At 51.8% G+C, this 14173-nt stretch overlaps 1 protein-coding gene across 7 annotated transcripts in view; it reads right to left on the bottom strand.

Moving 5' to 3' along the window:
- Positions 1–12932, bottom strand: part of LOC105489792 (TBC1 domain family member 22A) — a 414387-nt gene extending 401455 nt beyond the window's left edge. For 2 of the 7 annotated variants that reach the window (XM_071080772.1, XM_071080767.1), the window contains exon 1: positions 12729–12931. In XM_071080772.1, coding sequence (XP_070936873.1) covers positions 12729–12790 — 62 coding nt within the window. In that variant the 5' untranslated portion in view covers positions 12791–12931. Of the gene's footprint in view, positions 1–5485; positions 5690–12728 lie in introns of those variants that run through there. The other 5 variants (XM_071080770.1, XM_071080771.1, XM_071080773.1 and 2 more) reach the window with 4 other exon arrangements.
- Positions 12933–14173: the final 1241 nt, after the last annotated feature.

Raw genomic sequence — 14173 nt, 5'->3', positions numbered from 1 at the left:
ATTTCAAACCAGCACAGCAAGGAGTACAAGGTGGAGAGAGCTGCACGGCACACTTAAAAATTCTATCGGGGCCGGGCGCGGTGGCTCAAGCCTATAATCCCAGCACTTTGGGAGGCCGAGACAGGCGGATCACGAGGTCAGGAGATCGAGACCATCCTGGCTAACACAGTGAAACCCCGTCTCTACTAAAAATACAAAAACTTAGCCGGGCGAGGTGGCAGGCGCCTGTAGTCCCAGCTACTCGGGAGGCTGAGGCAGGAGAATGGCGTAAACCCGGGAGGCGGAGCTTGCAGTGAGCTGAGATCCGGCCACTGCACTCCAACCTGGGTGACAGAGCGAGACTCCGTCTCAAAAAAAAAAAAAAAAAAAAAAAAAAAAAAAAAAAATTCTATCGGAATCGGCCTGGCTCCGGTACACACAGTGCACATGAGAAGGAAGAGGGTGGCGGAGGACGAGGCAGCGCTCAAACAAACCCAAGCACGAGCAAGAACACCTAGGAGGGACCTGTGGGAACAGAGCTGATGCAGTCGGGCGCCCAGAAATATCAGGGGTCCCGAAGCCAGAAAGGGCTCTGCCTTGGACCGGCCTGAGGGTGAACCTATTCCCCTAGGAGCTTGGGGCCTTGAGCAGAGGCCCACCTTCCCCACGCAGGCCATACGGGGAAGGCAGATTCAGGGTGGAGAGGACGCCCAGGAACACCTGGCCCTGCCTCGGGGGGCTGCCATCAGTAACAACACAGACGTTCTCAGCCTCCACTTCCTACTCAATAAGGGAACCCACAGCTATTCTAAGCAACTGGACTCGCGGGGGCTACGTGCCCTTCATGATCCACAGCACTCGGAGTGGAATTTCCATGTTTATCACCAGAAAAGAGGAAACATTTCAGAAAGGAGGAACAAAAAGTCTGAGGATACTCAAAATGAAAGTTCCCCACAGCACGGGGCCCAGAAATGGGAAGAGCCCAGGCGGCCCTGTTCTCTGGGCCTCCTGATACCTCTGCCTCGTGTCTGCAAAGAGAACACGGGGGGACCTGGGAGAAGTGGCTCACCTCTCTCCAGAAGAATCCCCGGCAGTCTGCCGAGCGCAGGAAGCGTGGTTTTTCCCTGCCTGGAAGAGTCGGGCCTCAGGCTGAGCTCAACAGGCAGCAGCCTGAGTTCAAACATGAGGATGTGTGCCAGGGTGCAGGGACCACCTCCACCCAAGCCAGCCCACAGAAGGATCAGATTCCTGGTGAACGAGTCAGCCTTCTCTGTAATAATTTCAGCACCTGTTAAGTCCGCTTGGGCGTGGAGGAGATAAGGATGAGGCTGTGATGGGTAAGGGCACAGACTTCTCAGATTCAAACCCTAGCTCTGCCGCTTACGGGCTGTGTGGCTTTGAGCATGTAACTCAGCTTCTGAGTCTCCTCATTTGTAAAACAGGGACCACACGGTGCCACCCCCAGCTGCTATGAGGACTACATAGGTGGCTGCACGTAAAGTGCCTAGTCCACCGGGCGCGGTGGCTCACGCCTGTAATCCCGGCACTTTGGGAGGCCGAGGTGGGCAGATCACCTGAGGTCAGGAGTTCGGGACCAGCCTGGCCAACACAGTGAAACCCCGTTTCTACTAAAACACACACACAAAAATTAGCTGGGTATGGCAGCATGAGCCTGTAGCCCCTGCTACTGGGGAGGCTGAGGCAGGAGAATTTGCTTGAACCCAGGAAGCGGAGGTTACAGTGAGCCGAGATCGCACTATTGTATTCCAGCCTGGGTAACAGAGGGAGACTCTGTCTCCTTAAAAAAAAAAAAAAAAAAAAAAAACTGCCTAGCCCAAGGGAAGCACTCCACAAACAATCCCTCGCATGGGGCGTGATGCCAAGGCCCCACCTCAGTTCCGATTCCCCTCTGCACCTGAGCGCTGCAGGGAACACCTGCTCTGTGCCTGATCCACACACAGACACGCTCCCTGGACTCCTCAGGAAAAAGAACCGTGCAGGTGGCTCATCTTGCGCTCCCAGGGCCAAGCATGGTGACACTCCCGACCCTGTGGCAGGATACCGGCTCCTGTTCCTGGGCTCCCCACTGCACCCAGAAACACTGCACAATGCAGATCTCCACGGCCTGTGTTCAAGGGGTGAAGGGCTGAGCTGAGAAGGGGCAGAGACCCTGAGCCTGCCAGAGAAAGAAAGGAGGGGCAGGTGTCACTCTCAGGCCGCAGAGCCAGGACAGCCCCCTGCACGTGAACACTGTCCTTGTCCTAGCCACAGGCAGGCCGCACTAGACTGTGGCCGTTCAGGGACAGAAAAACAGAGATGACTTCTTTTCAACCCAAATGCCTATCAATCAACAAGTGGATGAAGAAAGTGTGGTGTAGCCGGGCACGGTGGATCACGCTTATAATCCCAGCACTTTGGGGGGCCAAGGCAGGCAGATCACAAGGTCGAAAGATGGAGACCATCCCGGCCAACAGGGTAAAAACACAAAAATTAGCTGGGCGTGGTGGTGCGTGCCTGTAATCCCAGCTACTCAGGAGGCTGAGGCAGGAGAATCGCTTGAACCTGCAAGACGGAGGTTGCAGTGAGCCGAGATTGCACCACTGCACTCCAGCCTGGTGACAGAGCGAGACTCCCATCTCAAAAAAAAAAAAAAAAAAAAAAACTGTGGTGTGTGTGTGTGTATGTAAGTGTGTACATATATATGCGTATGTATATATATGATGAAACACTACTCAGCCTAATGCCATTAATTCATTACTACTCATTCATAAAAAGGAATGAATTAATGGCATTCGCAGAGACCTGGATGAGGCTGGAGACTAAGTAAAGTAACTCAGGAATGGAAAACCAAACCATCTGTTCTCACTCATAAGTGGGAGCTAACGGCCAGGCATGGTGGCTCATGTCTGTAATCCCAGTACCCTGGGAGGCCAAGGCAGGTGGATAACTTGAGGTCACAAGGTCAAGACCAGCCTGGCCAACATGGTAAAACCCCATCTCTATTAAAAATACAAAAATTAGGCGGGCATGGTGGCGCACACCCGTAGTCCCAGCCACTTGGGAGGCTGAGGCAGGAGAATCGCTTGAACCCAGGAGGTGGAGGTTGCAGTGAGCCGAGATCACGCCACTCCACTCCAGCATGGGCAACAGAGTGAGACTCCATCTCAAAAAAAAAAAAAAAAAAAATTGTAAGTGGGAGCTAAGCTATGAGGATGCAAAGGCATAAGAATGACACAATGGACTTCAGGAACTCAGGGAGAAAGGGTGGGAAAGGGGTGAGCGATAAAAGACTGGGTTCAGTGTATACTGCTCAGGTGCACCAAAATCTCACCAATCACCACTAAAGAACTTACTCATGTAACCAAACACCACCTGTTCCCCAGTAGTCTATGGAAATAAAAAATTAGAAAGAAAAAGAAAAACAGACAAGTGGTCTTCCAAGACATATTCTCCTCAATTCCATGACCTCCCATGGTTCCTCACAAACACTTGGGAGCAGGGAGGCTGAGGCAGGAGAACGGCGTGAACCCGGGAGGCGGAGCTTGCAGTGAGCTGAGATCCGGCCACTGCACTCCAGCCTGGGCGGCAGAGCGAGACTCCGTCTCAAAAAAAAAAAAAAAAAAAAAAACAACACTTGGGAGCAATGGGGTACTTCCTCCTGCTCTCATTACTTAAGAAACAAACAAATAATCCAAAATCGTCAGGGATTATTTAACCATTTTCGTCTTCATTTAAAATTAACCCAGAGTCCAGATTTACTCTATCAGACAAATATGTAAGAGAAAGGAAATAGGATTCACATTCAATTTATTTTTCAAAATGTTTCTGGACAAAGTAAGACATTTAATAACACGGAAAGTGACCACTGAAAGGAACAAGGAAAAGGAACTGCGCCTACAGCAAAAACTCACCCACCAGCGTTTCCGAGGCCACCGTCACAGGAAGGTCATCTCCACTCACTAACAAGAAGAGAAACCCAGCTGGGGGGAACACACGATCACCGCCGGGACAAAACGCCGGGGCTTGCCCCAGCATGAAAACAGGACTGAGGGTTCTTACCCAATAAACAACCTCTTCAAAACACAAGCAAGGCAATACAGATGTATAAAAACACAAGCAAGCAAGGGGGCCCGAGGCAGCAGCCAACATTCTGAGGAAAGAGGCAGGGCCCTATTTGCTTCCTAGGCCTGAGCAGGACAGAGGACACAGGAAGAACCCTCCAAGCTGACTTCAGTTCCCTGGGTTTAAACATACTTTGTGGAGGTTACCCAGTGACCCCCCACAAGGCCGCTGACCAAGGTACTCCTGTCCACATCCAAGTGCAGGACTGCTGAGGGAGGTGCCGGGCCGCCTACCACTCCCTGTTGGACATCCCTTGGCACAGTACCCCACTCTTCACAGCTGCTGTAACAAATCACCACAACTTAAAACATGCATTCATTATCTCGAAGTTCTGAAGGTCAGAAATCCGGCGTGGGTCTCATCACACTGAAGTCCAGGCGTCGGCCAGCTGCGCTCCTTCCGGGAGGCTCGAGGGGAGAACCCGTTTCCTGCTCACTCCGGTTGTCCGCAGAATTCAGCTCCTGGCGGGGGCAGGAGCAAGGCCTTGCTCTCCTGTTAGCTATCCGTAGAACGCCTTGCTCTCTTGTTAGCTATCCGTAGAATGCTTTTCCCAGCTTCCAGAAGCCGCGCCACATTCCTGGTGGCTGCCTCCCCCATCTGCAAAGCCAGCCACTGTGGATGGAGTCCATCCTACACCGTGTCTCCGACCACTTCCAAAAGCTCATGAGGTTACACTGGGCCCGCCGGGTAACAGGACAATTCCCCCATTTCAGGCCAGCTGATTAGTGACCTGAATTCCCCTCTGCCATGTAACAGAACATATTTGCAGGGGTCAGGGATGAGGATGAGGACACCTTTAGGGGGCCAGTATTCTGCCCACCACATTCCCATCCCCTCAGGCCAGCGTCCTGGACATCACCTCGACCCCCAGCACCCTGCCCATCAGTGAATCCCGAGAGTACCACGCACACCCTGAACCTGCTCACTCCTCTCCAACCCCACAGCCTCTGGCCTCGGCCTCCTCAGAAGCCCACCAGCTTCCTCTCGCCTTCTCTTCAAGGATGACGGACAGTGTCACAGTATCACAGCCCTCCCTGTTTAATACCCTTCAACACTCTCTCATGGCTCTTAGGACCACAGCCCGGATCTTCACCATGGCCTTGGCAGCAGCTCCAGAGCCTGCTCACCACCCTCCATGCCCCTCCTCCCCAGTCACGTGCTCCCCGCAGGAGGGGGGCTCCGATAGACTCCCCCCAACCTCTGCAGCCAGGTCTCGGCAGAAGCCCAACCTGTGTCAGGAGGACACGACCATTCCACCCACTGAGGGCCCTGCTCTCTGCCAGCATCCTGGGACTGCCACCTGCCCGGCACCACAGTCTGCGCGCATGTGTTCACGGGGCAGGCGTCCAGCCGCGAAGGGCCACGTGGATGGCTCAGCACTCACCACAGCAGCTGGCACAGGAGAGGAGCAAGTAAACGTTTTCCGAATGAATTCATTATCCCCAACAATGCCTCTCCTCCGGCGAGGACGGACGGTGGCCTGTTCAGCTGTCTCGTTTGCTCACAGGCGTCTCGTGGCTCTGGCAGTGTAAGCTGACAGCTGTCAGAGCCACAACACTGAGAACCCTCTTCTGCTCCAGCTTTATCCCAGCACCCACATCCTTGCCATGTTCAATTTGGGCCTTTCTTGCCACCACGCCACTTACTTTTTTTTTTTTTTTTTGAAACAGAGTCTTGCCCTGTCGCCCAGGCTAGAGTGCAATGACGCGATCTCAGCTCACTGTAACCTCTGCCTCTCGGGTTCAAATGATTCTCCTGCTTCAGCCTCCTGAGTAGCTGGGATTATAGGTGCCCGCCACAATGTCCAGCTATTTTTTGTATTTTTAGTAGAGATGGGGTTTCACCATGTTGGTCAAGCTGGTCTCGAACTGCTGACCTCAGGTGATCCACCTGCCTCAGCCTCCCAAAGTGCTGGGATGACAGGCATGAGCTACAGCGACCAGCCGCCATCAGGCCACTTTCAAATGTCATACTCCAAATACCCCAGCTGCCTGCATACCCTCTGTCAGCAGAGCACACCCTGCCAGGCAGAGCTGAGCTAAAATAGCAAACATCAGACCCACACTGAAAGACTGCCTGTGTTCTCAAGCCCAGTGTGCTGTGATTTTGTCTTGGCATGTAAAGTGAAGTGTGGCCAGAATTCCAACTGCAACAGCCCATCGGGAGCCAAGAGAGTCAGCGGCCCAGGAAAGAACCAGCCCAGACAGTCAGAGACTGAACCTTCAGATTGTACTTTTTTTTTTTTTTTGAGACAGAGTCTTGCTCTGTTGCCCAGGCTATGAGAGTCTCGCTCTGTTGCCCAGGCTGTGGTGCAGTGGTGCAACCTTGGCTCACTGCAATCTCTGCCTCCTGTGTTCAAGCGATTCTCCTGCCTCAGCCTACCAAATAGCTGGGATTGCAGGCACCAGCCACCATGCCCGGCTAATTTTTTAGTAGAGATGGGGTTTCGCCATATTGGCCAGGCTGGTCTCAAACTCCTGACCTCAAGTGATCCACCCACCTCAGCCTCCCAAAGTGCTGGGATTACGGGCGTGAGCCACGGTGCCCAGTCAAACCTTCGGATTCTTATCACCTACCGTTTCTTGCCACCACCACAGCTTCCACTCCGGTGCAAGCCGCCACCACCAGTGGCCACCGGATGCTGCAGCACCCTGGCCTCCTGGTCTCCCTGCTTCTGCCCTTGCCCCGACTCCCAATGCCTCCAATCTGTCTTCGGTACAGCAGCCAAAGATACCCCATGAAACCTAATGCAGACCATGCCACTCCTCTGCTCAAAACCCTCCAAAGGTGCCCCATTCAGCCAGCATCAAACAACAGTCCATATCTTCACTGCAGTCACGAGACTCTACCCCCACCACCCTTCAGGACGCACCCCTTGACTCTCCCCTTCTATCGGCCAGACCCACCCTGGCCCCAGCTCCTCTCCTCAAGCACGCCAGCATCGCTCTGGGGGTCCTCTGCACCTGCTCACCCCTCTGCCTGGATCGCTCTACCCCAGCCTCCTGGTTGGCCTATTCCCTCACCTCGTGCAAATCTTTCCTCAAATGTCACCTCAGCGAAGGGCTCCTTCTCACCACTACACCTGCTACTAAGCCACCTAGTCCTCTTCCCAGCTTTGTTTTGATAGCAACTGTCACCTTTCAACAGATAACTCCATTTAACTGAGCTATGTTATTTATACCCGGCTCTCCCACTGCACTGTAAGCTCTGCAGAGCAGAGATCTGGGTCTATTTTGTTCACTAATATTATCTCCAGCACCTGGGGCTGTTCCTAACACATACTATGGATTGAATACATATTTGCTGCTTCAGCAAATCATCAAATTCTCAAAACTGGTCCAAGAAGCCCATCCTTTTCTCATCAAAAAGAACTGTGCTAAGCCAAAGAAACCTCCCCATTTGCCATACCTACTTAAACCAAATTCAACCCCTTCGCGCTACAGATACAGACACTGATGGCCGCAGAGGTAACTTGGCGAAGACCACTGCTGGCAAAAGAAAGTTAAAATCTGGACCACCCGACTCCTAGTCAGAGGTCTATTTACCACACGACACATCCTGGCTTATCCAGAAACAAAGTTTCTAGGAAAGCATCAGCCAAACATGTAACCTAAGGACCAGGGTGTGCATAAACCTAAGGTCTACTAGCAAGACCACCTCTTCTGCAGTGTATAGCCCTGGCTAAACCACCCACTCTCCAGGCTAATCGAGAAGATAGGTTGGAATGAACACCATGTATCGGTACTGACAATGCAAGAATGAGAAAGACACATTTCCCAAACCTGTGCATCTCACAAGTGAAAGCAAAAGCACATACCAGGGACAACAGGAAGCCAGAGGTACCAACAACACTGAGTTTGATGCAAAAAAGGGGGACTTTAGTTCAGGCTGCATAAAAACAGGAGATATGCTGGAGAGTGTATATTGAGAAGTGGGGGGGGGGGGGGAAGCTAAGCCAGGAGAAAGGGACGAGAAAAAACATTCTGGTCAGATACAAAAGCATGAAAGTGACAGGGTCATCAAACAGGATGGTGTGCCAAGGAACCCAGCAGTCCATCAGCACAGCTGAGAGCAAAGCTCAGAGCAAGAGAGCAGCCAGGTTATAAAGGGCTTAGAAGTCGTGCAAAAACACTTAAACTTCTCAGCATGACATTGAAGGGGAAAAAACTCAGGGATTTAAACCAAGACTGCCTCAGGGAGTGCAGGATCAAGCATGTCTGCTGCAAAACACCAGCAGACATAACATGCAAAACGCCAAAAACAGTGTCTAGCAAATGCTAAGTGTTTAATGAATACTAGCCATTATTGCCATAAGGAATTACTGAGTTGTGCTACTGGCCGGGAGCAGTGGCTCACCTCTGTAATCCCAGCACTTGGGGAGGCCGACACAGGCGGGCCACTTGAGATCAAGAGTTCGAGACCAGCTTGGCCAACATGGTGAAACTGCATCTCTACTAAAAATACAAAAAAATTAGCTGGGCGTGGTGGCGGACACCTGTAACCCAAGTTACTTGGGCAGCAGAGGCAGGAGAATCAGTTGAACCCAGGAGGCAGTGGTTGCAGTGAGCCTAGATCGCACCACTGCACTCCAGTCTGGGCGACAGAGCAAGACTCGTCTCAAAAATAAAAAAGAGTTGAACTATCTGCAAGATCCCTTGCTAGTCTTGTACTGTACAGCAGCTGTAGTCTTCTTCCTGAGTCTCCTTGAGTTGACGGCTACACTCAAAAAAAAAAAGAAGAAAACAAGGCTGTGCACGGTGGCTCACGCCTGTAATCCCAGCACTCTGGGAGGCCGAAGTGGGTGGATCACAAGATCAGAAATTCAAGACCATCCTGGCCAACATGGTGAAACCCCGACTCTACTAAAAATATAAAAATTAGCTGGGCGTGGTGGCGAGTGCCTATAATCCCAGCTACTCGGAAGGCTGAGGCAGGAGAATTGCTTGAACCAGGACCCAGGAGGTGGAGGTGGCAGTGAGCTGAGATTGTGCCACTGCACTCCAGCCTGGGCTACAGAGCGAGACCCTTGTCTCAAAAAAAAAAAAAAAGAGGAAAAAAAGGCTGGGCACGGTGGCTAACGCCTGTAATCCCAGCACTTTGGGAGGCCGAAGTGGGTGGATCACCTGAGGTCAGGAGTTTGAGACCAGCCTGGCCAACATAGTGAAACCCCGTCTCTACTAAAAATAGAAAAAAAAAATTAGCCAGGCCTGGTGGTGGGCGCCTGTAATCCCAGCTACTTGGGAGGCTGAGGCAGGAAAATTGGTTGAACCTGGGAGGCAGAGGTTGCAGTGAGCAGAGATTGTGCCACCGAACTCCAGCCTGGGCAACAGAGTGAGGTACCGTCTCAAAAAAAAAAAAAAACAAAAAACAAAAAAACAAAGAAAACCATCATGGGAAACAATTGAAAGAGCTGCCAAAGCCACAGGAACCTGGCTAGGATCTCCACTAGCACTGTGCTTGCGTAGGTGTGGACTAAATAAATATGCAGCTGATGACCAATCACCACTACTGACAGGAAAACGGTCATCACTTTGTGACTCGTCCTTCAGGGCGGAGTTCCAGCCTGCCACCTGAAAGAGCGGCGCTGCCAGAGGCTTGAGCCACAAGATGGATGGGAAACAGAGGCTTCACAGGCCTTCCTGCTGCACCCAACCTCTCCTTCTTCTGCCCTCTGCAGTGACAGCCTCAAACAACTCTCCAAGACTCCAGCTTCACAAAGGAAAGGTATTACGGAAGCTGCTCTCAAAAGTGCCTGAGACACAGAACAGCATCAAAGTCAGAGGAAAAGGAAAGCTGGTCTTTGGTATCTCAGGTTCACATAGAAGAAAACTGGAGACTGTATTAGTTTCCTGTGGCTGCCATAACAAATTACCACAAACTGAATGGCTTGAAACAACAGACATTTATTCTCTCTCAGTTTTAAAGGCCAAAAGTCCAAAATCGAGTCATGAGCAGGGCCATGCTCTCTGTGAAGTCTCTAGGTGCACATCCTTCCTTGCCTCTCCCAGCTGCTGCTGGCTGCCAGCAACCCCTGGCTTTCCTCGGCTTGTAAATGTACTATTCCAATCTCTGTTTCTGTCTCCACAGGGCCATTTCCCTGAGTGTGTGTCTCTGTATACAAATTTCCCTCCTGTTAGAAAAATACTAGTTGTTGGCCGGGCGCGGTGGCTCAAGCCTGTGATCCCAGCACTTTGGGAGGCCGAGACGGGCGGATCACGAGGTCAGGAGTTCGAGACCATCCTGGCTAACACGGTGAAACCCCGTCTCTACTAAAAAATACAAAAAACTAGCCGGGCGAGGTGGCGGGCGCCTGTAGTCCCGGCTACTCGGGAGGCTGAGGCAGGAGAATGGCGTAAAAACCCGGGAGGCAGAGCTTGCAGTGAGCTGAGATCCGGCCACTGCACTCCAGCCTGGGCAACACAGCGAGACTCCGTCTCAAAAAAAAAAAGAAAAATACTAGTTGTTGAACTAAGGCCCACCCTCATCCAGTATGACCTCATTTTACCTTGATTACTTGTGCAAAAACCCTATTTCCAAATGTCATATCCATGGCTTCCAGATGGACATAAATTTGGTGGCAGGGGATGGGGGAGGGGGCAAACACTACTCAACTCAGTATAAGGACAAGTTACCAAGGGCCACAGCCTTCAATCCAAAGGTTGAGTCACTGCTGTAACTCCACACAGCAGCTCTGTTATTCTTACATCTCAGTTGATTAAGAATTAGAGTTTAGGCCGGGCGCGGTGGCTCAAGCCTGTAATCCCAGCACTTTGGGAGGCCGAGACGGGCGGATCACAAGGTCAGGAGATCGAGACCATCCTGGCTAACACGGCGAAACCCCGTCTCTACTAAAAACACAAAAAATTAGCCGGGCGAGGTGGCGGCGCCTGTGGTCCCAGCTACTCGGAAGGCTGAGGCAGGAGAATGGCGGGAACCCGGGAGGCGGAGCTTGCAGTGAGCTGAGATCTGGCCACTGCACTCCAGCCTGGGCGACAGAGCGAGACTCCGTCTCAAAAAAAAAAAAAAAAAAAAAAAAAAGAATTAGAGTTTAGACTGATGAGGAACCAAAACCTTAAGACCTCAAAGTAACACATAAAAGTTACACTGTCCTGTGGCTCCTCTTCCCTGGACTCTATGTTCCAGAGCATTTGTTCCTGTCGCTACCAGGACCTCCTATTCACCACCATTCCAGAATCTTCACTCATCTTGGACCCTGACACTGGTTTTGTTGGAAGCTCTTACTGTTCTCGAATCACGCACAGTCAAATAGGGTCTCTGGCCACCTTTGATGACTCCATTCATTCTCGAAGTCACCCATGAGCAGTCAGTAACTCACTCTGCTAACTCCCAGATCACTCTTAAAAGTAAACTTTCCTTTTTTTTTTTTTTTTTTGAGACAGAGTTTCACTCTTGTTACCCAGGATAGGGTGCAATGGAACAATCTCGGCTCACTGCAACCTCCACCTCCCAGGTTCAAGCGATTCTCCTGCCTCGACCTCCTGAATAGCTGGGATTACAGGCATGTGCCACCGTGCCCGGCTAATTTTGTATTTTTAGTAGAGACTGGGTTTCTCCATGTTGGTCAGGCTGGTCTCAAACTCCTGACCTCAGGTGATCTGCCCACCTCGGCCTCCCAAAGTGCTGGGATTACAGGCATGAGCCGCCGCACCCCGCCAAAAGTAAACTTTTCTAACTGGATGCAGTAAATTGCAAAGGTTATCATTCAAACACTCAAATGATAGTGTTTATTATGAAATAGGAGTACAAACCATTTTCCTGTGTTTATGAATGATTCTACTCAGACTTGTTTTAATATCACAATTCATAATTTTCAGCATTCCAGACTTCAACTTTGGAACAGAACACACTATGTTCTGAAATCTTGAAGTTTGCTTATCTCTGATCTGTTTTCACCAGTGGCTGATTTTATCCTAGGTACCCTCCAGGTAATGTCTCATTCCCTAGGGCCCTGGCAGAGCTCAGCGCCATAGCAATCAGACAAGGACTCTGGAGCTGTAATAGCATCTAGGGTGTACCCAGGTTATTCCAGGCTCAAAAAAAAAAAAAAAAAAAAAAAAAAAACCTTTCTGCTAACACAATATAGGAGTTGGTTTTGAGATCAGCAAGCAGAAACAGGGAAACTCACAGGGAAACTCTAATCCTCTTGCACGCTCAAGGCAAGAGCAGCAGCCCACAAGAGACCAGAGGCAAATCAAGTGGGTCAAAAGCACCACACCCCCTGCAGAAATTGATCTGCCCAGCAGACGGGGCCTCAGCCCGGCCAGCTTCCGGACTCCACCAAACTTCACAGCATGACCCGAATCAGTTCCTTCCAGCCTCCCCAGGGAGCCCAGGAGTTTTTCGGAAAGGAGTCTGCCAGTGTTGGGAAAAACGCCAACAGCTCCTCTTCGTCCTTGCAAGCCTCGATCCTACGTGCAGCCACTGTCACCCCCAAACCCCACGCTCCGACCTCCGAGTCCCACAACGCCCATCACACCACCCAGCAGTCTCCTCAGAGTCCAAGTTGCCCGCTCCAGACCCCCGACTCCGCCCGCAGTCCAGGAGGCCAACGCGGCCACCTGACCTTTGACCCCTGACCCCGACCCGGCCCTCCCGGGCACACCCACCTGCCCGGGAGCTTGCTGTTGCTGCGCTTCCAGAACTGCTTCCTGGCCCCGTCGCTGGCCATGGCCTCTCCTCATCCCTCAGACCCGCGGCCCAGACACCCCGAGTGCAGCCGGCCCTCCCCCAGCGGCCCTTTCCTGTGCCCCGGGTGGCCCCTCACTGGTCCCGGGACTCCGGAACGTAGACCCGAGAGGCTCTTCCGCCTCCTTCCGGAAGTTGTGCCTACGCGCGCCCGGAAGTCCCGCCTAAGTCCCAGGTGGCGAGTGACGCAGCGTTCCGAGAACCCGACCGCATTAAAGGGCGACGTCGCGCGACCCACGTTACACGCGTCGCGGAGGGAGCAGAAGTGGTTGGGTTTCGTGTTTACTTAAGTCTGTCGCTCCCGGCTAGCCCGACCCGACCGCGGCGCCTTCTTGCAGGTAGCGGACTCCCAGGAGCCAGTGGAGCCTACATTGCGAAGCTGAGCTGGGCCCGTGTCTGATTCCGGTTTCTCTTGAGCGCGTCTCGGAGCCGGCCCAGAACAGAGGGAAGCCAGACACGCCATACCCGGCCCAACAGTGGCAGGGCGGCTGCGGGTGCTGGTCAAGCTGGGTCTGCGGGCACTGAGTGAGGATCAGCAAATACTCAGTGGACGAAATATTTGCAGTGCGGTGAGGTGAGGGGCATAACCGCGGAGCGTATTCGGGGGGATGAGAGAGAGTGGGGATTAGGCCAGGCTTGAAGGGAGGAGTGGTTGAGCACCGAAGACAAGAATTAATTCCCCTGGCCTGAGTTCCAGCCTTGTGCAGCTATCACGTGCTTGAAACCTGGCTAGTCCGGAGTGAGATGCTCTTTACGTGTGAAATACAGGATTCTAAAGACGTCGTATAAAATAATTTGTATATTGTTTGCATGTTAGATAACATTTTTAGTAATACATTAAATTAAATAAAATGAATTATTTTTACATTCCTTTTTACTCTCTTTAAAATTATTTTTACCTTTTTTATTCTTTTTCTCCGGGGGGGAGTGGGGGTGGGGCGTCTTGCTATGTTGCCCAGGCTAGTCTCTAATTCCTGCCCTTTAGTGATCCTCCTGCCTCACCCTCCCCAGTAGTTGGAACTACAGGTGCATACGTTATGCCTAGATCTTTTTACTTGTGTGTGTGTGTGTGTGTGCGTGTGCAGAAAGCCACTAAAAAAATCCGTATCTGGTTTGCATTACATTTCTGTGCGTCTTAGGCCAAAGATTGAAGGCTCAGAGACTGTCCTTTCAGACTGGAGCTTTAGTGTATTTGGAGCTCCTGCCAGTTCTCTTTTAAAACAAAAATTTGATAAGGCATATTTACTGATTAAGAATTTCCCGGGAGGCTGAGGCAGGACAATAGCGTGAACCCGGGAGGCGGAGCTTGCAGTGAACCGAGATCGCGCCACGGCACTCCAGCGTGGGCGACAGAGCGAGACTCCGT

Source organism: Macaca nemestrina, chromosome 15 (genome assembly GCF_043159975.1).
Source record: "Macaca nemestrina isolate mMacNem1 chromosome 15, mMacNem.hap1, whole genome shotgun sequence".
Taxonomy (NCBI): Eukaryota; Metazoa; Chordata; class Mammalia; order Primates; family Cercopithecidae; genus Macaca; species Macaca nemestrina.
The sequence above is the reverse complement of the archived record's forward strand: the minus strand, read 5'-3'. Positions and strand labels throughout refer to the sequence as shown.